The sequence below is a fragment of the Micromesistius poutassou genome (genome assembly GCF_964030765.1).
Source record: "Micromesistius poutassou genome assembly, chromosome: 23".
NCBI classification, from domain to species: Eukaryota; Metazoa; Chordata; class Actinopteri; order Gadiformes; family Gadidae; genus Micromesistius; species Micromesistius poutassou.
In genome coordinates this window covers 3,318,263-3,339,840 of record NC_140293.1, presented here as the reverse complement: position 1 = coordinate 3,339,840, position 21,578 = coordinate 3,318,263, and the positions used below count along the sequence as shown (strand labels likewise).

Genomic DNA, 21,578 nt, shown 5'->3' with positions numbered 1-21,578 from the left:
TGAATCGACATGCAATCGATAAACAAAAACAAAAACGGTTGTAGAATTGATATATTGTCTGCCGCTCTCTCTGTCTCTATCAGTCGGTCTGTCTCTCTTTCTGTCTGTCTGTCTATATGTCTCTCTCGTTCTCTCTCTCAGTCTGTCTTTCTTTCTATATCTGTCTGTCGGTCTTTTTCTATCTGTCTGTCTGATGGTGTGACATCACTGCCACAGAGAGACTGAGGGGGTTGTGTGTGCACAGGAGTGGGGGTAGTGAAGGAGGATAGTTTCTATGACAACGGTGGTTGCCTAGGTAACTGGCTCCCCCTGCAGGCTCTGCATCTGTTGCTGTAGAGTTGCCATGGAAACAATCTGCATAGCGCCACCATCCCACCCACTCACCCACACACACACACACACACACACACACACATATTATGTGTGTCTTATGTGTTTCTCTCTCTCTTTTAGATGAACGGATCCGAGGGAGAGCTGGAATATGAGGAGATTACACTGGAAAGGGTGAGACTACACAGTACACACACACACACACGTACAATAACTACATGTGAGCGTGTGTGTGTGTGTGGAGGGACTGGGCTCCATTTTGAGTGTGACATGTTACAGGTACATCTAAAGGTGTGTTTAAATATGTTAATGGTTGTGTGTAAGCTTACAGCTATAGAGATGTGTGTGTGTGTATAGGTGTATACATATAGAGATGTAACATGTGTGTATGTAGGCATATATCTATAGAGATGTAATGTGTGTGTGTGTATATAGGTGTATACCTATAGTGTCTGATGTAACATGTGTGTATGTAGGAATGTATCTAGAGATTAAATGTGTGTGTACTTAGGTATATATCCATAGAGATATAACATGTGTGCGTATGCAGGTGCATATCTATAGACCTGTCTTGTGTGCGTGTGCAGGTGTATATCTATAGAGCTGTCATGTGTGTGTATGCAGGTGCATATCTATAGACCTGTCTTATGTGCGTGTGCAGGTGCATATCTATAGACCTGTCTTGTGTGTGTATGCAGGTGTATATATATAGAGCTGTCATGTGTGTGTATGCAGGTGCATATCTATAGACCTGTCTTATGTGCGTGTGCAGGTGCATATCTATAGACCTGTCTTGTGTGCGTGTGCAGGTGTATATCAATAGAGCTGTCGTGTGTGTGTGTGTGTGTAGGGAACTGCAGGCCTGGGCTTCAGTATCGCTGGAGGAACAGATAACCCTCATGTTGGAGACGATCCGTCCGTCTTCATCACCAAGATCATCCCTGGAGGAGCCGCCGCTCTGGACGGAAGGCTCCGGTAAAATACTGACTAAACATAATATATATACATGTGTTCATGCTTAACATAAATATATATACATGTACATCCTTAACATATACACTGTGTAACATATAACCCTAAGAAATATACATATATACAGATACTTACACAGTACATGTACGTATTGAATATATACAATATATATATGTTTACATTCTAACTATATACAATATAATATATATGTAATACATGTATACATAGTAAATATTTCTATTAATATTAATTATTAATATAATATTCTACACATAGAATACACATAATCTACACATAGATATATATTTAATATATACAGCAGCTAGCTGTCTGTGTGCTAGCAGGGTGAAAGACAGCCTCCTATTGGTCAACCGTCTTAACGACAGCCTCCTATTGGTTAACTGTCTTAACGACAGCCTCCTATTGGTTAACTGTCTTAACGACAGCCTCCTACTGGTTAACTGTCTTAACGACAGCCTCCTATTGGTTAACTGTCTTAACGACAGCCTCCTACTGGTTAACTGTCTTAACGACAGCCTCCTACTGTCTCCTAACTGTCTTAACAAAGCATCCTCTCGGTTTACTTTATGTTCACAGGGTGAATGACAGCATCCTATTGGTTAACGACGTGGACGTGCGTGAGGTCACTCACTCCATGGCGGTGGAGGCTCTGAAGGAGGCGGGGTCTGTGGTCAGGCTGTATGTCCTGAGGCCACGCCCCCCTGCTGACACTGTTCTGCAGATCAGACTCATTAAAGGACCCAAAGGTAGGGCAGACAGACAGGTATGGCAGACAGACACGTATGGCAGACCAACATGTAGGAGAGACAGGCAGGTATGGCAGACAGACAGATGGGAGGGACAAAAAGCTAGGAGAAACAGATTGGTAAGGCAGACAGAACGGTAGAAGGGTCAAACAGGTAGGAGAGACAGGCAGGTGTAGGTGAGACAGGCAGGTGTGGCAGACAGACAGATGGGAGAGACAAAAAGGTAGAAGACACAGATAGGTAAGGCAGAGAAAAAGGTAGGAGAGACAAACAGGTCGGAGAGACAGACAGGTAGGACAGGAAGACAGGTATGGCAGATAGATGGGTAGAGACGGGGAGAGATACAGGTGAGCAAGACAGACAGGTAAGAGAGACAGACAGAAAAGCAAGAGAGACCGCCAGATACGGCAGACAGACAGACAGACAGGTAACCCAAATGCCATGTCTGTCTCTCTACCCGTCTGTCTCTCAGGTCTGGGCTTCAGTATCGCGGGGGGAGTAGGGAACCAACACGTTGCCGGGGACAACAGCATCTACGTCACCAAGATCATCGAGGGGGGGGCCGCACACCGAGACGGACGGCTCCAGATCAGAGACCGGATACTGGCGGTAAGACACACACACACACACACACCTTTATGTGTGAAATGAACATGGTTTTAACACCCAATACACCCTAGGCCTGGCAAGTGTAGTGAAGGGAATAGACAGCAGCAAACGATCAGCGAATCAACAATTTAGCAATGGACTCGTGTGGTCTGTTTTTGGTTGATTACCCCCCCCCCACACACACACACACACACACACACAAATGCACTTACACTTGCACAGTATGCTAATGTATCTCTCGGGTGAACAGTATAACTGTCCAACCGAGAGAGAGAGAGAGAGAGAGCGAGAGAGAGAGAGAAAGACATTAACATACCGTATGTTAAGGTCTCTGTCAGGTGAACAGTATGTTAATGTCCCTCTCTCTATGTCTCTCTCACTCGCTCTCTCTCTCTCTCTGTCCCTCTATGTCTCTCTCACTCGCTCTCTCTCTCTGTCCCTCTATGTCTCTCTCTCTCTCTCAGGTGAACAGTGTGTTAATGTCTCTCTACCTCTCTCCCAGGTGAACAGTATGAATTTAGAGGAGGTTCTCCATGAAGACGCGGTCACTGCACTAAAGAACACGTCGGAGGTCGTTTACCTGAAAGTAGCCACGCCCACTGCTGGCTACACACATCCCCCGGACCTCACCAGCTGTAAGTAACCACACACACAGGTATACTCTATCTTTTCCTGTCTCTCTCTCTCTCTCTCTCTAGCTTGTGGTCTAACTCTACCTGTATCTGTCTCTCTTTTCCTCTCTCTATTTTTCTCTCGGTCTCTCTCCATCTGTCTCGACCTCCCACTCTCTCTCTCTGTAGCCTATATGGAACCTGAATATCTCGCTGATTACCCACAAGCCCTGCCTCCACCGTCGCCACGGCGATACTCACCGGTCTCCCATGGCATGATGGGAGAGGACGACTATGCACGGTAGGAGATATGACCTCATCGTACCTCCTCCTACTTGAACCCACCAAACCTACCTCCTCATTACCCTTTGAACATGTGTCCGTGTGTATGTGTGTGTGTGTGCGTGTGTGTGTGTGTGTATGTATGTGTGTGTGTGCGTGCGTGTGTATGTGTGTGGTGTATGTTTGCATGTCATGTGCGTGGGCCTGAACGTGTGAATGTGTGTGTGTGTGTGTGTGCATGCATGTGTGAGGTGTGTGTGCGTGTGTATATACGTGTGCAAGTACATGTTTGTGTGCGTGTGTGTGTGTATGTGTGTGTACGTGTGTGTGTGTGCATGTGTTTGTATGTGTGTGGTCTGTGTTTGCATGTCATGTGCGTGGGCCTGAACGTGCGTGTGTGCGTGTGTATATACGTGTGCAAGTACATGTTTGTGTGTGTGTGTGTGTGTGCATGTGTGTGTATGTGTGTGTACGTGTGTGTGTGTGTGCATGTGTGTGTGTGTGTGTGTGTGTGTGTGTGTGCGTGTGTGTGTGTGTGTGTACGTGTGTGTGTTGCAGGGAGCCTCGGCGTGTTTGTGTGCAGCGGGGGTCTTCAGGTCTTGGTTTCAACATCGTGGGAGGAGAAGACGGGGAGGGGATCTTTATCTCCTTCATCCTGGCTGGCGGACCAGCAGACCTGAGCGGAGAGCTGAGGAGAGGAGACCAGATCCTCACTGTAATAACACTTTACTGTACTACACACTGGAGAGACCAGATCCTCACTTAATAACACTTTACTGTACTACACACTGGAGAGACCAGATCCTCACTTAATAACACTTTACTACACTACACACTGGAGAGACCAGATCCTCACTGTAATAACAACTCTTTACTGTACTACACACTGGAGAGACCAGATCATCAGTGTAACAAGAACACTTTACTACACTACACACTGGAGAGACCGGATCCTCTAACCCTAACCCTACTACACACTATAAAAGACATTAGTCCCATCCATGTTATAACACTGTACTACTATACCACCCACTATACAATACTACCATTTGATAACAATATGCTACAGATCCTATACTATACTAACCACTACACACCATACTACCGTGGATTAACACAGTATAATAATACTATGCTAAAGGTATAAAAAATAACCCTATCCTGTTTGTGTGTGTGTGTGTGTGTGTGTGTGTGGGTGTGTGTGTAGGTGAATGGTGTGGATCTCAGACATGCGACACATGAACAGGCTGCGGCTGCACTGAAGAATGCTGGACAGACTGTTACCATAGTAACACAGTACAGACCAGAGGGTGAGGATCCAAACACACACACACACACACACACAAAAAAAACACAAAGACACACACACACTGCTGTACTAATGCTTCACCACTGTATCAAAGGTATCTAAGCTCTGTGTGTGCGTGTGCGTGTGTGTGTATTTGTGTGTGTCTGTGTGTGTGTGTGCATGTGTGTATCCAATGTTTGTGTTTGTAGAGTACAGTCGTTTTGAAGCTAAGATTCACGATCTGAGGGAACAGATGATGAACAGCTCCTCAGGATCCCTGCGAGCCAACCGATCCTTCTATGTCAGGTACGCACACACACACATACACACCCACAAACACACACACAAATGTTAATTTAGAAACAAATTGAATGTAAATTATTTTATATAATTGATTATTCCCTGTGTGTGTGTGTGTGTGTGTGTGTGTGTGTGTTTTCAGAGCACTTTTTGACTATGATAAGCAGTGGGACTGCGGCGTCCTATCACAAGCCCTGGACTTCAACTTTGGGGAGGTGCTTCATGTGATTGACAGCTCAGAGGATGAATGGTGGCAGGCCAGGAGGCTAAACCAGCAGGGAGAGTTAGAGGAGGTTGGATACATCCCCTCCAAACACAGGTACAAACACACACACACAAACACAAACATACACACACCTGACCACCTCCTTAATGTCTCCAGGTAACTAAGGAGGTGTGTGTGTTCCACAGGGGTCATTTCTAATGCCCTTGCTTTTCATCTGTGTTTGCTTGGTCATGGAGTACATGGAGATATACTATTAGATAGATATTACACACAGCGTATGTGTGTGGGTGTGTGTTTCAGAGTGGAGAGGAAGCAGTGGTCAAGATTTAATAAAGGTATGAATAAACCCCCTTTGCTTCCTCTCAAACCCTCCTCCTTGTTTTGTATAAATATAGTGTGTGTGTGTTACTGTGTTTTTTATGTGACAATGTGTGTTTGTTATTCAGTTGAAGGATTTGTCCAGAGTTACGAGATGGTGACACAAATTGAAGGTCAGTTGTTCTCTCTCATCATCATTCTCTCTGTAAATATCAGATATTCTCTCTCTTTGTAAGTGGACTACGCTCGCCCAGTCATCATCCTCTGTGTATATATAATAAACACTCTCTTTCTCTCTCTCTCTCTCTATAAGTGGACTACGCTCGCCCGGTCATCATCCTCTGTGTATATATAATAAACACTCTCTTTCTCTCTCTCTCTCTATAAGTGGACTACGCTCGCCCGGTCATCATTCTGGGGCCCACTAAGGACCGCCTGAACGATGATCTGCTCTCCGAGTTCCCAGACAAGTTTGGCTCATGTGTTCCTCGTAAGTACTGGTTACACTGGTTATACTAGTTATATACTGATTATATACTTGTATCCCTGTTTGTATCAGTTATACTACTGGTTAACTAATTGTTATACTTTTTATTAACTGTTTATATACTGGTATATATGTACCCGCTCTTCTCTGTCTCTAGATACGACTCGCCCCCAGAGGGAGTACGAGGTTGATGGGCGTGACTATCATTTTGTGTCGTCACGGGAACAGATGGAGAGAGACATCCAATCGCATTGCTTCATTGAGGCTGGACAATACAACAACCATCTGTATGGGACCTCAGTTCAGAGTGTGAGACAGGTGGCTGAGCAGGTAAACACACACACACACACACACACACACACACACACACATACAGAAGTGAAAATACTATACTGGATGTTTACAGCAGGGAAAACACTGTAATGGATGTGTTATATTAGGGTAAGCAATTTAGTGGATGTGACAGTGAGATAAACACTGGATGCATGTGTTACAGCAGGGTAAACACTGTGTACTGGACGTGTTACAGCAGGGTAAACACTGTGTACTGGATGTGTTACAGCAGGGTAAACACTGTGTACTGGACGTGTTACAGCAGGGTAAACACTGTGTACTGGATGTGTTACAGCAGGGTAAACACTGTGTACTGGACGTGTTACAGCAGGGTAAACACTGTGTACTGGACGTGTTACAGCAGGGTAAACACTGTGTACTGGACGTGTTACAGCAGGGTAAACACTGTGTACTGGACGTGTTACAGCAGGGTAAACGCTGTGTACTGGACGTGTTACAGCAGGGTAAACACTGTACTGGATGTGTTACAGCAGGGTAAACACTGTGTACTGGACGTGTTACAGCAGGGTAAACACTGTGTACTGGACGTGTTACAGCAGGGTAAACACTGTGTACTGGACGTGTTACAGCAGGGTAAACACTGTGTACTGGACGTGTCGGCCAATGCTGTGAGGAGGCTCCAGGCTGCTAACCTCCACCCCATCGCCATCTTCATTCGACCGCGCTCACTGCAGAACATCCTGTGAGTACTAACGATGACGATCAAACGAATATTAGTACCATACTGTACAATGTAGAATAATGGCAGTTTGTTGGCCAGTGACTAGGACGATGAGCCATAGCGGTTTGAGTATCCATAGTAACACTGCAGCATCAATGTGTTTGTGTGTTCAGGGACTTGAACAAGCGGCTGTCGGAGGATCAGGCTGGGAAGGCTCTGGACCGCGCCATCACACTGGAGCAGGACTTCATAGAGTGTTTCACAGGTACTATATACCATATACATACTCTATATACTACCTATGTACTGTATATTCTATCTACATACTCTATTTACTCTATATACTATCTATATACTGTATACAGTATTATATCTGTATACGCTTTATACTCTGTATGCTAGCAAAATACTATCTATATGCTGTGTATACTTTCTATATACTACATGCATACTGCATGTAGCAGTAGCTCCTGCCACTTGCCCCCTAGGTGGCTTTACTGGGCGTGTGGGTGGTGATGGCTGGCCCCAGAGTCTAATCAACCTGACTCGGGCCAGCCATCAGACACTCTCCACAGAATACCCTCTATATACTCTGTAGTACTACACTATCTATGTGGTTTGTGTTGCAGCGATGGTGGAAGGCGGGAGTTTCCAGGACGTTTACGACCAGGTGACGGCGGTCATCCAGGAGCAGAGTGGTCCCTACATCTGGGTCCCCGCGCGAGAGAGCTTCTGATTGGTCCCTACATCTGGGTCCCCGCGAGAGAGACGTTCTGATTGGTCCCTATGACTGGGTCCCCGCAAGAGAGACGTTCTGATTGGTCCCTACGTCTCGGTCCCCGCTAGAGAGACGTTCCGATTGGTCCCTACATCTGGGTCCCCGCTAGGGAGACATTCTGATGGGTTGCTGCTTCCAAGTCACCATGGATACCATCATCCCTGGTGATGGCTGCTTCTCTCTGAAAGACACACCATGGAGACTGTTACCAGTGAAATGATCTCCATGGAAATGATCACCATGAAAACTGCCGCTGCGGTGACATAGAGGAACTATTTTTGATATGCCATCCATCAACCAACCCTTACCTCTTTATTATCTACCCGTACCAACTTATTATCTATCCTCTTTCTCTGGAAGGAGTGAACGACTGGAGAGAGAGAGAGAGAGCGAGAGCGAGAGAGATTGAATTGAGTTGCTATGTTTAATCTACAGGACAGACTGAACGGTTAGAGAAGATGAAGAACACAGAATGATGGAGGGGAGACAGAATGCTGATGGGATGATGAAGAGAAAGGATGATGGAGGGATGATAGAGGAGAGAGAGAACGATGGAGGGATGATGCAGAGGATTAGAGTCTTTGTATCTGGTGCTGTGATGGTCTAGAAGGCCACTGTGGTGATATCAATATAACACATATTCTATTGATTCATTTATTTATTGATTAGTCTATTTATTTTGGTCGAATGATCTTAGTCATTATTCCCAGTGTGTATATATATATTTAATGTATGGGGCTTCTTCACCATCGTGGAGATAGGTGTTGACCAGGTGTACCTGCTGATCCACACGGTACAGGTGAACAGGTACCTGGTGGACCAGCAGCTGAACAGGTCCCCTGCAAGTCCACCAAGGGTACCAGGTCTTGCACACAGGTCAGAAATGGGCTTCAGTGCTTAGGGGTTAAGGGTTAGAGTGGGTTAAGGAGGTTAGGGTTACAGTGGGTTAGGAGGTTAGGGTTAGAGAGGGTTAGGAGGTTAGGGTTAGAGTGGGTTAGGAGGCTAGGGTTAGAGAGGGTTAGGAGGTTAGGGTTAGAGTGGGTTTGGTTTAGAGTGTCGAAGGGGGTTATGATTAGGGGGTTAGTTAGTGGGGAAAGGGTGAGAGTGGGTTTGGTTTAGAGTGGTGAAGGGGGTTAGAGTTTGTTAGGGCTAGAGTGGGTTGAGGGGGCTATGGTAAGGGTGGTTATCTAGTCCCCTCTGGTAGAGTTCTAGTTCAATATGTATCATATCCAAAAATGTATTATGCTGTTCTACACTAAACGCACACTCACACCCCTCTCTACAACACACACACCCTCCCCTGAACACTCTCTCACAACAAACACACACAGGTGTCTCTGATACTGATGTATAATATTTTTATTATTCAAATTCAATGAATGAATTAAATTAATTATAAAATGTTTAACAGAGTCTGTCTTTGTTAACCATAATGCAACTGTACAGCAATAACAGTATAGTATATTAAATATTTGTATGTGAATGTCACTAGCATGATTTATTGGTGAACTGAACAAGACATTATATTATGTGTGTTTGTATGTTGTGCCTGTATGTCACTAGCAATAGATACGTGTATGTGTATCACTAAATGTGCGTGTGTGTGTGTGTGTGTGTGTGTGTGTGTGTGTGTGTGTGTGTGTGTGTGTGTGTGTGTGTGTGTGTGTGTGTGTGTGTGGCATGACTGAATAGCTGAATGCTGAACCTGACAGTGATTAGATTACTTTCTATTTTTTACACCATTAATTAAACTATACATATGAACAATATTATATATTATAAACAACAAATGTTCTCTACAATAAACAATGATAGACCATCAACAAATATCAAACAAGTATTATTATTATGACTTTAGCGGTAATCCCTGCCCTGCAAACATGATTATGGAAACGTTTATGTCCTCATAGGATCCATCCGTTCATTGTCTGTCTGCCTACCTGTCTGTCTGCCTTCATGTGGGCACAGGTCTAACTCTCTGCCTCTACGTGGGTACAGGTCAGTTGTAATGGCAAGGGCATCCGGGTCATGAAGTCGGTTTCTCCTCGAGTGAACCTTCTGGCTTCACCTGAAACAGTGAGCAGCACAGCGTCAGCAACACCATTTATACAGAGAGAGAGAGAACTCACCGTCTACATGCTGTGTGTGTGTGTGTGTGTGTGTGTGTGTGTGTGTGTGTGTGTGTGTGTGTGTGTGTGTGTGTGTGTGTGTGTGTGTGTGTGCGCGCTCGCTCACCCTCTGCATGCTGTGTGTGTGTGTGCGCGCGTGCTCGACAGGTGAGTGTGAGCGGGCGACACACGGTGCTACTGCTACACAGGCTGCTCAGGTACTGGAGCAGGCAGTCAGAGTCCTCCTCACACACCTGAAATACACCCCCCCCACCCTCCTCATTAGACCCCTGTGCAGCATGCTACATTTACTTATGAATAGCATACTAAATGTAACTTCAACACAGCGCGCTTAATGTTGTGTTAGTGCCGCATACTCAATGTTATTTGAGCATATTGTGCTTAATGTTGTGTTAATATAGCATACCAATGTTAGCATAGCATGCTTAATGTTACTTGTGCATAGCATACTTAACGTTGTTTTAGCATAGCACGCTTAACGCTACTTGTGCTTAGCATACTTAACGTTGTTTTAGCATAGCACACTTAATGCTACTTGTGCTTAGCATACTTAACATTGTTTTAGCATAGCATGCTTAATGCTACTTGTGCACAGCATACTAAATGTAATTTTTCCGTAACACACTGAATGTTACTTTAGCGTTGAATGCTAAATGTTGTGTTACTGAAGCGGATGTAAAGGACTCTGACCAGACCCCGCCCCCGGGAGTAGACCCGGACACGTCCTCTGACCCGCAAGGCTCGCTGTAGCTCCTCCCACTGGGAATCAGCCAATCCCAATAGAGGACAAACTAGTGGGCAGGAGAACCAGACTTGGGCTTCGCCGGTTCCATCCTCCATGACGATCCTAAAATATGAAACAGAACAGAGGGATACTGAACAGTGTGTTCAGACCCTTCACTCAAGTATGAGGCACATGGATAGACCAAAGGTACATAACAGTGGCCCTTCGCTGTCTACTGGCTGTAGATGTGTTGGTTCAAAAAGGTCTTCAAGCACACGCTACCACTTGGTCAGATCACTTGACATTCACACATAACGTTCATGTTCTCCTTTCATTACCATGCAGACAGATATACAGCTATACGTAAGCATCTATACACCTATTTCTATAACAATTTAGGCAGCTTGAGACACACATCTATAGTTCTATCCATCTTTATATCTAAATTGATATATACCTCCATATATATAAGGATAAATCACACGTGCAAACACAATGCTCTTACTTGGCTGTGGATTGGAAGACAGCTGTGGTGGAGTAACATTGAGGACTGGAACATCTGGACTAGAGAGACCAGAACACACATATATATATATATATATATATGTACACATACATACATATAGGTGTGTGTGTGTGTGTGTGTGTGTGTGTGTGTTTGTGTGTACGTACAGGGAGAGATATGCGTATGTATGTTATATATAGTGTATATAGAATATCTCTACCTGTATGAAGGTGCTGTCACAGAGAGTGCAGCTCCAGGTCAGCTGAAGGTAGAGCACACAGACCACATGACCTTTGACCTGACCCACAATGCACCTCTTCTCCCCGGGCTGCATCCAGTCCATCAGATGCACAATGGGAGCTGAGGGCTGGGGAGGGCTGGAGAGACACACAGGTAACCAGACAAGTGAAGTAACGGTAGACACACAGGTAGACAGAGAGGTAGACAGACGGGAAGGGAGACGGGTGGAGAAAGGTAGACAGACAGATAGACAGACAGGTAGACAGAAAGGTAGACAGAGAGGTAGACAGACAGATAGACAGACAGATAGACAGACAGGTAGACACAGAGGTAGACAGACAGATAGACAGACAGGTAGACAGAGAGGTAAACAGAGAGGTAGACAGACAGGTAGACAGAGAGGTAGACAGACAGGTAGACCGACAGGTAGACGGCAGCTGGTAGACACGTTTATGTGGAGGGAGCGACCCAATCGCAAGAAATGGATAACAATATCAATATCAATATCAATCAACAATATCTATATTGTTTGCATCAAGCTCCGTTTTTCAGAATGGCTGGAAAGTGGACAGATTCCGCAAGTTTTACAGCGTTCGGCATAAGGGTTGCATTGCCACCATCTGCTGTACTGTCCCTTGGCCCATCTATTCCGGCATGCTATGCCGTGTGTGAAAGGGCAAAGCACCAAAGTGTTCTAGGAACTGTGTGTGAAAGGGGATTCAGTTACCTGGAGTCTCCCAGCTGGCTGACAGTAACACAACTCACAGGAAGGGAGTTACAGTAGACACCCCCCGATCTACAGAAACATTACACACACGTTATATAATGTATAGTACATACAATACAGGACACACACCCTGCTCTACAGAAGCACACACTATATACATGTTACATATGTAATATATATACACATTACAGTACGCCGACTCTTATCTACAGAAACACACATTAAAACACATGAGATAAATTTACATGAGATATAAAAATATATTACCTTATCTATCTATATTTATATCTCTATCTATCTATATTTATATCAGTATCTATTTGTAGTGTTTGTGTGTGTATATATAAATAGATATTGGTGTGTGTGTGTGTGTGTGTGTGTGTGTGTGTCTGTCTATATATAAATAGATATGTGTGTGTGTTTGAAGGACCTCGATAGCCTCCGTTGGAAAGCTGACAGCAGCAGCGTGTTGCCAGGCAACAAGCCAGGTGGGTAGGGGGCGTGGCTTAGATCCAGATATACGTGAACACTCCTCCCACTCTGGTCACACATGGAGAGGCGAAGTTTGAGACCCTCCCCCATATCTGCACCCGGAAACATATATACAGATATATACTTATATTTAATTATCGGTTATCGGTTGTATAGGTTGTAGGTTGGTCATGCGTGCGTGCATGTGCGTGCGTGCGTGTCTCACCAGAGTGTGCATGTCCAGTGTTGGTCTTTTCTAGCAGACTAATCCTCTCAGACAACACACCCTGAAACCAAACCATCTCTGCCGAACTGTACACGCACAAACAAACACATACACACACAAACCATATTATTTTCAAGGACAAAAAAAAAACAGACTGAAAGACACACAGACAGGCAGAGACACAGACAAGGCAGCAGCGAGACGGACAGACAGAGAGGGACGCGGGCAGACAGACAGGTACCTAGAGTCCAGGAGTTCAGAGACAGACATCAGGTGGGGAGAGAGACACTAGAGAAACAGAGACAGATAGAAAAAGAGAGAGATTAGATTAGATTAGAAAAATGTGTATGTGTGTTTCCGTGTGTGCGTGAATATGTGTGGGTCTACCTGGCTGTGGAGGAGATTGGGCAGGGCCAGTGTGTGAAACATCCAATCACAGCCCACCAGGAGGGCAGGGTCAGTGTGTAGTTCCACCCTGCTCTGCCAAGTAGCCACTTTACCACTCAGAAGGCTGGTATCCTGACAGAAATACAAAATATCTGTATATAAAATCAGTATAATATATCTACAGATAAAAATATAGATATATAATAGGCTATTCGGCTCAAGTATTTATGTGCTACTTCACCATGACCAAGCAAACTCAGATAAAAAGCAAGAGCTCTAGAAGTGACCCCTGAAGAACTCCACATGTGTGTGTGCATGTGTACCTGTGTATTGGGAACAACTATCCGGTAAAAACAGTTTGGCTGCAAGACAGGAAACCATCGCACGGCCCTCGACTGATACACAACCTGTACCTATACACAACACAACAAAACATGTAACTAAACACACAGAACATGCAATTACCCACAACACAAACGTAACTAGACACAGAATACTACATGTACCTATGGACTAGTGACCGACCGATATATTGGCCGATATTTGCGTTTTTTACGTGTATCGGTATCGACCAATTAATTTTTTTTTTTGACATATTTTTTCCCAGCATGTTTTACAGACAGTTCAGTAAATGTTCCTTTTTTAAATTGAGACTTATAAAATTTATTATCATCATTGTGTCATTTTTATGATGTAAATTGAGGGAGCAAAAGCAGTATTGGCTTAGCCTGGAAATCCAGACCCACATCCGAAATCTGTAGGGTCTGGAAACGAGTAATGAAAATAGCCCAACTCGAGGGGTGGCACCAAGCATGCATTTGAAAATATCACTGCACACAATTGGATAACACTACAAGCAATCAGAAGAATACAAGGGGTGACGTATCCAGACCAGTGGAGCTAACCGATTTGGCCCGCCTATATCAGATACACCGCTGTGATTGGTTAATGTTCTGGGGCAGGGGAATTGGGGAGTGAGTATATTGCTTGTTCCTAGAGTGACTCGCTGAGCAAATTCAAATTGTGCTCTCGCGAGAACTCTGGATTTCCAGGGTAATATCGGCTCAAGAAAATCTGTATCGGCGTGTTGGTCATCGGCTAAGGCTGTTGAAAATAAATCGGTAACGGTATCGGCCCTAAAAAATCCATATCGGTCGATCCCTACTATGGACACACAACAAACATGCAACTGGATGCACAGCACAACATGTACCTACGGACACACAACAAACATATCTATACTTATAATGGGATGTGTGGAGATGAGATGCGTGACCTTGGTAACCTGGCTGTCCATTTCCTCGTCCGTGACCAGGCTGTTTCTGGGGTTCTTCCCCCATTTCAGGGCTGGACCAATCAGCTCAGCTCTAACCTGGAAGGTGAGAATAAGTCCGGCCTCCTCTCGCTTTGCACCCGTGTTCCTCCAGGACACGCCCTCTTTTTGCTCCACCCTCATCACCACGGAGACGCATGGATGCTGACTGCTGCTAGGCAACCTCTCCTCCTCTTCTCCATCCAGCTTCATTCTCTTCACCGTCTCCTCCTCCTCCTCTGCTCTCTTAGCCCTCTCTGCATGCAGGTGCGTTGCCATGGCCACCGAGGGGCTCAGGATGTGCACATCACTCGAACAGAACTGGAGATAGGTTCTAACACACACACACACACACACACACACACACACACACACACACACACACACACACACACACACACACACACACACACACACACACACACACACACACACACAGTTACCTAAAGTGTGTTACCAAAAAGCGTATTACTTAAAGTGTGTTGCCTGTAGTTTGTCACCTTTAGTGTATAACCTGTGGTGTGTTTCAAGTAGTTAGTTACCTGTAGAGTATAACATGCAGTGTGTTACATTTAGTGTGCTATCTGTAGTGCATTACCTGTAGTGTGTTACCTGTAGTGCGTTACCTATAGTGTGTTTAAAGTAGTTAGTTACCAGTACTGTGTTACATATACTGTGTTACCTATAGCATTTGACCTATGTGGTGGTCGTTACCTGTAGTGTGTAACATGTAGCATATTACCTGTAGTGTTTGTGTGTGATATATCCATCTTGTTCCAGGTGTGTGTAGGAAGGAAAATCTGATTGAAGGAACTGCTCTGTAACCATGGTGACCCGCTTGACACACACCAGACAACCTGAAACACACATTACCCAGTCAAACACGTGTGTGTGTGTGTGTGTGTGTGTGTGTGTGTGTGTGTGTGTGTGTGTGTGTGTGTGTGTGTGTGTGCGTTTGTGTGTGTGTGTGTGTGTGTGTTACCGATCCAGGCAGAGTTGAAGACCGCTCTCTGCTGGTCCTCGTGAGGTTCAGTGACGACACAGGCCACGCACCCTGACCCGTCTCTCAGCTGGAGGGTGTGTGGCGAGGTGTGTGTGTGTAGTGAGGTGTGTGGTGTGCCGGTCTGGTCTGGGAGCTCCAGGACCCCCACCAACACCAGGGGGCGCTGTCCACTAGAAGTAAAGAGACAACCATGAACACATGCCAGCCTAGCAGGTCACTGTAGCTAGCAGCCAAATTAATCACTTCATCTAAAAGTCTTGCTAGTTACTGTATCAAACCTAGCTCAAAGCCTAGCCCGTCCCTATTGTCCCTGTATCAAGCAGCCTAGCTAGTCCCTGAATATCACAGCCTAGCTAACCCTAACAGTGGACTTGTCTGGTCCTGGTCGTGGTGTGGTGCGGTGTGGTCGGCCCCTTGTCTAGTTCTGGTTTAACTCTACCGAGCGGGACCTGGACCGGACTGGTCCTGGTGGGGTGCGGTCTGGTCCGGTCCAGAACCGGTCTGTTCCTGGTTTGGTGCAGGTGGTCTAGTTCGGGTCCCGGGGCTGGTGGTGTGGGACCAGGCCAGCCGCTGATTGAGCTTGGCCTTGCTCAGACTGCCGCCATCGGGGAGCAGCAGAGAGCGCAGAGAAGCTCTGGACTCACACTGGGACTCCAACAAACTCAGACACTCCCTCACGCACACATACTCACACACCAGGGGGTCCACTGTGTACTGCACATGGATGAAAGGAGAGTGAGGAGCAGATATTAGGTGTGGCTTAAAGGCCCCGGTAGACTTGGCACTAATTAAAATGCTGCACTGGTCTTCGACTGCCGCAGTGTGCGCAGGGGGTTCAGTCTCACTTGTACGGCCATAAAGTATGACCTTTGAACAATCTTTTGAATAAGCATTCATTTCCATAAAGATTCTGAATACGGGTTGATTTATCATAAAATAACACAGATTTTTCGATTATTGAATGTACTGCACTAGCTCCATTTCAATTTTTTTTGAGTTTTGTTCCATCACCCCTGCCCCCTTTTTGGTATCTGCAGGCCTCCATCCACTGGTGGTGCTGCTGGTTTACTGTTTTTTCTGTGATTTGTTTTGGAATGCGGTCAGAGCCGGCCAGAAACACCTTGCGTCGTCAGTTTTCCAGCGTTTATGGCGTTCATTGGAGCGTTTACATCTTTTCATGTGAACGTTAAACAAGCCATAACCTTATGCTTTTATTTTTTGTTCAGTTTGAGTGGTTTGGATGCATCTGGACTACTTCAGTTTGTCTTTTCGTTTGCTTGTGTCTGAGTTGAGCTGAAGTTTGCCATCAGATTTGGTTGCATAACACGCTCAAATTATCATCCATCTGCTGATAATACCTAGCCTGGAGTTCGGATTCCTATCGAGAGATGTAATAACTGAACCATGAGTACCCCCACAGCACTAATTCTTATTCTGGAACATCGTAATAAATCACCAACACTCTGAAGCCCACTATGCGTCTCGAAATGTGCACTTGATACAAATACATCCACCACCCAACAAGTCAATCACGGCCTTAGGATAATATAGCACTTTATTTATCCCAGATTCCAGATCCCAGGAAAGGTGTGTTACCTGAGAGGGGGGACAGGGGTGTTACCTGAGAGGGGGGACAGGGTTGTTACCTGAGAGAGAGGACAGGTGTGGGGGTCTTCCAGTATCTCTGTATAAATGTCTCTTCTTCTTCCTCCTTCGGTTCTTTTACACAGACACTGCAGGATCCTCCAGGCAACAGCACACACAGTGGTTGCTTTCAGCCACCTGGGAACCAGGCTACACACACACACACACACACACACACACTTATTAGTGTCGCTTTTTATTACGCACAACAAAAACAACAAAAAGCATGACAAAAAACACACCTGCGACTGAGGTGTTTGGTCACATGACTGATCCAGAGGTACTGGGACACGCCAACATCCGGTTTGAGTAGTAACCGTGGTAATGACAAGGGTCCAGGTGAGCTGGGTTCAGGGGTAGCCAGCGGGCTAAAGGTTGTGACCCTCAGGGTGGAGCGCAGACACACGCAAAGCATGCTGGGAGGAAGGTCCGGACACGGCTGGTAGAGGAAGTGGACACCATGGATCTGAAACCACATGAAACCTTTACCTGTCTGTCTCTCTACCTGTCTGTCTATCCTACGCTTTGGATCTGAAAGGGGATGATAGAGGGAGAGACCTGTAAATGGTCTCCCGTCCGGAGGCCCCTCCTTCGAGGTGGTTGATGGGCCAGACACAGGCCCACTTCCCCATCAATCATGTATAGTCCCGCCTCCTCACTCAGCACCTCAGTGACTACACCCTGACAGAGAAGAAGGGCGGAGTTACCATATATATATATATATATATATATATAGACAGACATAAAAAGCACAGGAAATAGAGTTTGTGAGTTGCTGTTCGATCCACTGCTCCTCCTAGTGTTGAAGTGTCCCTGACCAACTAATCTAACCCTAAACCCTGTGAGGTGGGTTAGTGCTTACTTTAATTATCTCTTAGTGAGGATGGGTGGAATGCAGAGGTTGAATTTCCCTACGGGATCAATAAGTATATCAAAATGTAAATCAAAGATTTATGAATAAGTTAAATAAAGCTCTGCATGGATTCAGTCGACCTTCATGCTCTGTCCGCACACATTATTGAAAAAGATTAATGCACAAGAAGACGATATGTGATATAAAAACGATCCTTTCAGACATCTTGGCATGGCCAACGAGAAAGATTTTTTATTCTGAGGGAGAGAGTGAATGTGAAAAGTGGCGCACTATTGAAAAGCACTTGGGACACTGGCAGCAGGTCAGAAAAGAGCTCTGTGAACGCAGTTGTTTTTGTATTTTACCTGGTAACTGATGACTTTGGAGTGTTTCATTCTGACACCTGATTGGATGATCACGTTTGGCTCCATCTTCTGCTCTGTTGCTCCTAAAAGTTGTGTGAATGTTTCTGTGTTTTGTTGGTCTGTGTGTGGTGTGTGTTTGAGAGGTGAGAGTGTGTGCGTATCGCTGTGTTGTTGGGGTGTATGTGTGTGAGGTGAGAGCGTGTGTGTTTCTGTGTCTTGTGTGTGTGTGTCTGTGGTGTGTGTGCGAGGTGAGAGTGTGTGTGTATCTGTGTGTCGTTGGGGGGGGTGTGCTTGAGGGGAGAATGTGTGTGTCAGGATGTGTAGTTTGGACTCGCTGGTCGCACAGAGGAGTCTGTTTCCCTTCCAGCCACGCACAACACACACACGCAATACTGTCACATAGACACACTGATCCACACACACACATTGACTCCACCACAAACAGCTGGTCTCCTAATGTGGTGGTGGGAAGAGAGAGAGAGAGATAGAGAGGGAAAGGTCATCAGATACAAATAAAATTGACTTGAGAAAAAATATGCAGTTTGCAACATAAATTGTGTTTCCATGAAATAAAATCATGAAGTCTGACCTGGACAAGGACAGGCAGGGTCTGGGTGTTTTGGGGGTCCTTGAGGATGAGGATGAAGAAGATGCTACCAGAAACCTCCAGTACAGGACTCACTGAACAAACGACCCCACACAGCTGCACACGCACACCCCGACACCTACAGACATACACACACGCGTGCACAGGAATAGAGAAAAATATTTAAATCATCATAAATCAAAGATTTATTTAAATATTCTACACACACACACACCCACACTACCTTGTAAGGAGTCGTGCAGCGGCCTCTTTGACCCCATCGGCTCTACTAAGCTCCGCCCCTCCAGGTTGAAAAGCCAATCCCTGGCCAGGACTCAGCAGTACTGGAGAGCCAATTAGCTCCACCAGCCCCATGTGAGGTACATCGTGAGGGATGTAGTTCCAATGAGGAAGAAACAGCGGCTGGCCCAACCACACAGGAGATGGAGATACACACTGGGGACGACACAACTGCACATTACCCCGAGGACACAACCACATGTTACCATGACGACACAACCACACGTCACTGTGGAGAAACCACACAGTGCCACAACGACACAACCATGTTGCCACGATGACACAACCACACATTTCCATGGAGACACAACCACACATTACTGGACACATGTCCACACATTGTGGGTGCTAACCTCGCATGTCACATCCCCGCTCGCATCGGTCAGTCTCAGCTCTCCGCCCCGCCCTTCTCTCAGGTAGCCAATCAGAAGCAGGTGAACCCGAGGTAAGGCCTTGTGGTTGGCCTGCTCTGACTCCGCCTCCTTCACCCAGGCTTTGTGCTGATTGGTGCTCCAGGACACATTGCTCACACAAGCAACCTTTTGCCTGGCCACCAACTCAGAGACAGACACCAGCCTAGCAACCAGAGGACAGTCTTACAACTGTAGCTTGTGTGTGTATGTGCGTGTATGAGTGAGTGAGTGGGGTTGTTACCTGTAGCTGAGAGGCAGTGTACAGGTGTTATGTATCTCTTCTATGCTCCTCAGCAGACTCACACTGAGGTCAAGGGCAGCTTCCTCTGAACATACATACACTCACAAATTATTTATAAATATATATAATGTACTACGTTACGTTGTATATAAAACAAAATAAAAGTATTCTGTAGTGTCACACACACACACACACACACACACACACACACACACACACACACACACACACACACACACACACACACTTTACGATTACTTTTATAGCGTATATCTTAATAGTGGGCGTGGTCCACACCTGTCAAAGAGGCGTCGGGGGCGGAGCCGAGCTGTTGCTTTACAAACTCAAATACCTCCTTGAGCCACGACCTCTCCTGCAGATAAAATATTATTATCAATACAGTTATAACTACTAAAATATTAGAACTGTTGATGATTATAACGTTTTATAAATGTTAATTTGTATTATTATTATTTGTATGATTACTACTATTAGAATTATCATGTTATGACTATATTATTATTATTATAATTATGATTTTTGTATTATTATTATTATTATTATTATTATTATTATTATTATTGTCTATCCAACATTTCTCTCTTTATATAGTATAATACGATGAAAAGTGAAGAATAAAATGATCAAATATAAAGATGGTTGTACTTTTAAGAAGTGTGGGCAGTCGAGTGTAAATACTTAATGTAATCTACCAGCTGACACCCGTAATGACTTTCTATCTAGACTATGGAGCAAGATGCATCAGTATATAACTAGACAGTATAGAACTATATGCTTCAGTCTAGCTATACTATATAGAGCTTCACTAAATAGAGCTGGACGAGTCAGTTGTCTATACTATATAGATCTAGACTATATAGAGCTAGATGCTTCAGTTGTAGTAGTTTAGTTTAAACGAGAGAAGCAGCCTGACGAGACACACCGAAGACACTGACCGAATCACTCCTGTCGGGAAACCGATCTAGAAACTCCTCCATTCCTTCCACGACTCAGTCCGGTACCGACACTACGGCTCTAAGTCCTCCGGCACCGACAGCATGGCTCCCAGTCCTCCGGTACCGACACCATCGCTTCTGGTCCTTCCGTAACCAACTTCAAAGTTTCAAACCTGTCGCTTCCCGCAAAACACTTCCTCACAACGATGTGCAGAAAGGGTCAAAATTCCTCTGCTTTTAGAATCGCCACACAAATGGATCATATGAACTGCTTTCGGTTGCAACCTATATTGAATATGCAGTGTTTACCTTTCATAAACAGGCTTTCTGTGAACTCTAAAAATGAATCGACTATTCTCGAGCTTATTACATTACATATTATTGTGTTATATATTATATGAACCGTTGTATTCTATTGTAGTAAGCCCAGAATGTGTAGGTTACATGAGTTATTGTTTACTGATGTTTGTGACTGTAGCCCTTTCTGCTGTACAGCTTGGTATGTTGGCTGGT

The 21,578-nt window shown here is 45.2% G+C and overlaps 2 protein-coding genes across 2 annotated transcripts in view; one reads left to right on the top strand and one right to left on the bottom strand.

The window, feature by feature from the left end:
* The window catches only part of LOC311368268 (disks large homolog 4-like), a gene marked incomplete at its 5' end in the record, with an annotated part of 9,373 nt that extends 1,304 nt beyond the window's left edge, over nucleotides 1-8,069 (top strand). Inside the window, 17 exons of the mRNA XM_084487063.1 lie at nucleotides 454-504; nucleotides 1,181-1,305; nucleotides 1,900-2,069; nucleotides 2,542-2,678; nucleotides 3,181-3,313; nucleotides 3,479-3,590; nucleotides 4,130-4,286; nucleotides 4,779-4,881; nucleotides 5,069-5,165; nucleotides 5,302-5,478; nucleotides 5,686-5,720; nucleotides 5,832-5,876; nucleotides 6,092-6,193; nucleotides 6,348-6,520; nucleotides 7,114-7,226; nucleotides 7,379-7,470; nucleotides 7,835-8,069. Of these exons, the coding sequence (XP_084343189.1) occupies nucleotides 454-504; nucleotides 1,181-1,305; nucleotides 1,900-2,069; nucleotides 2,542-2,678; nucleotides 3,181-3,313; nucleotides 3,479-3,590; nucleotides 4,130-4,286; nucleotides 4,779-4,881; nucleotides 5,069-5,165; nucleotides 5,302-5,478; nucleotides 5,686-5,720; nucleotides 5,832-5,876; nucleotides 6,092-6,193; nucleotides 6,348-6,520; nucleotides 7,114-7,226; nucleotides 7,379-7,470; nucleotides 7,835-7,941 (1,929 nt within the window). The 3' untranslated portion in view covers nucleotides 7,942-8,069. The remainder of the gene's footprint in view (nucleotides 1-453; nucleotides 505-1,180; nucleotides 1,306-1,899; nucleotides 2,070-2,541; nucleotides 2,679-3,180; nucleotides 3,314-3,478; nucleotides 3,591-4,129; nucleotides 4,287-4,778; nucleotides 4,882-5,068; nucleotides 5,166-5,301; nucleotides 5,479-5,685; nucleotides 5,721-5,831; nucleotides 5,877-6,091; nucleotides 6,194-6,347; nucleotides 6,521-7,113; nucleotides 7,227-7,378; nucleotides 7,471-7,834) is intronic.
* Nucleotides 8,070-9,160: 1,091 nt separating this feature from the next.
* On the bottom strand, nucleotides 9,161-21,239 carry ctc1 (CTS telomere maintenance complex component 1). Its single transcript, XM_084487006.1, has 25 exons — nucleotides 21,066-21,239; nucleotides 20,407-20,482; nucleotides 20,110-20,194; nucleotides 19,809-20,031; nucleotides 19,400-19,611; nucleotides 19,159-19,294; nucleotides 18,570-19,022; nucleotides 17,910-18,032; nucleotides 17,594-17,817; nucleotides 17,354-17,501; nucleotides 16,147-16,421; nucleotides 15,687-15,877; nucleotides 15,447-15,561; nucleotides 14,669-15,038; nucleotides 13,716-13,805; nucleotides 13,393-13,524; nucleotides 13,247-13,293; nucleotides 13,006-13,091; nucleotides 12,739-12,892; nucleotides 12,309-12,377; nucleotides 11,562-11,718; nucleotides 11,342-11,400; nucleotides 10,803-10,959; nucleotides 10,219-10,345; nucleotides 9,161-10,051 (listed from the first exon to the last, which is right to left on the bottom strand). The coding sequence occupies exons 1-25, from the start codon at nucleotides 21,105-21,107 to the stop codon at nucleotides 9,954-9,956; spliced, it is 3,849 nt and encodes a 1,282-aa protein (XP_084343132.1). The 5' UTR covers nucleotides 21,108-21,239; the 3' UTR covers nucleotides 9,161-9,953.
* Nucleotides 21,240-21,578: the final 339 nt, after the last annotated feature.

Coding starts and splice junctions, on each gene's coding strand:
- ctc1 (XM_084487006.1), bottom strand. CDS start 21,107: ATGGAGGAGTTTCTAGATCGGTTTCCCGACAGGAGTGATTCG. Junction 20,195..20,406: donor CCCCGACGCCTCTTTGACAG/GTGTGGACCACG, acceptor ATGTATGTTCAG/AGGAAGCTGCCCTTGACCTC. Junction 19,612..19,808: donor GCGGGGATGTGACATGCGAG/GTTAGCACCCAC, acceptor TGTCGTCCCCAG/TGTGTATCTCCATCTCCTGT.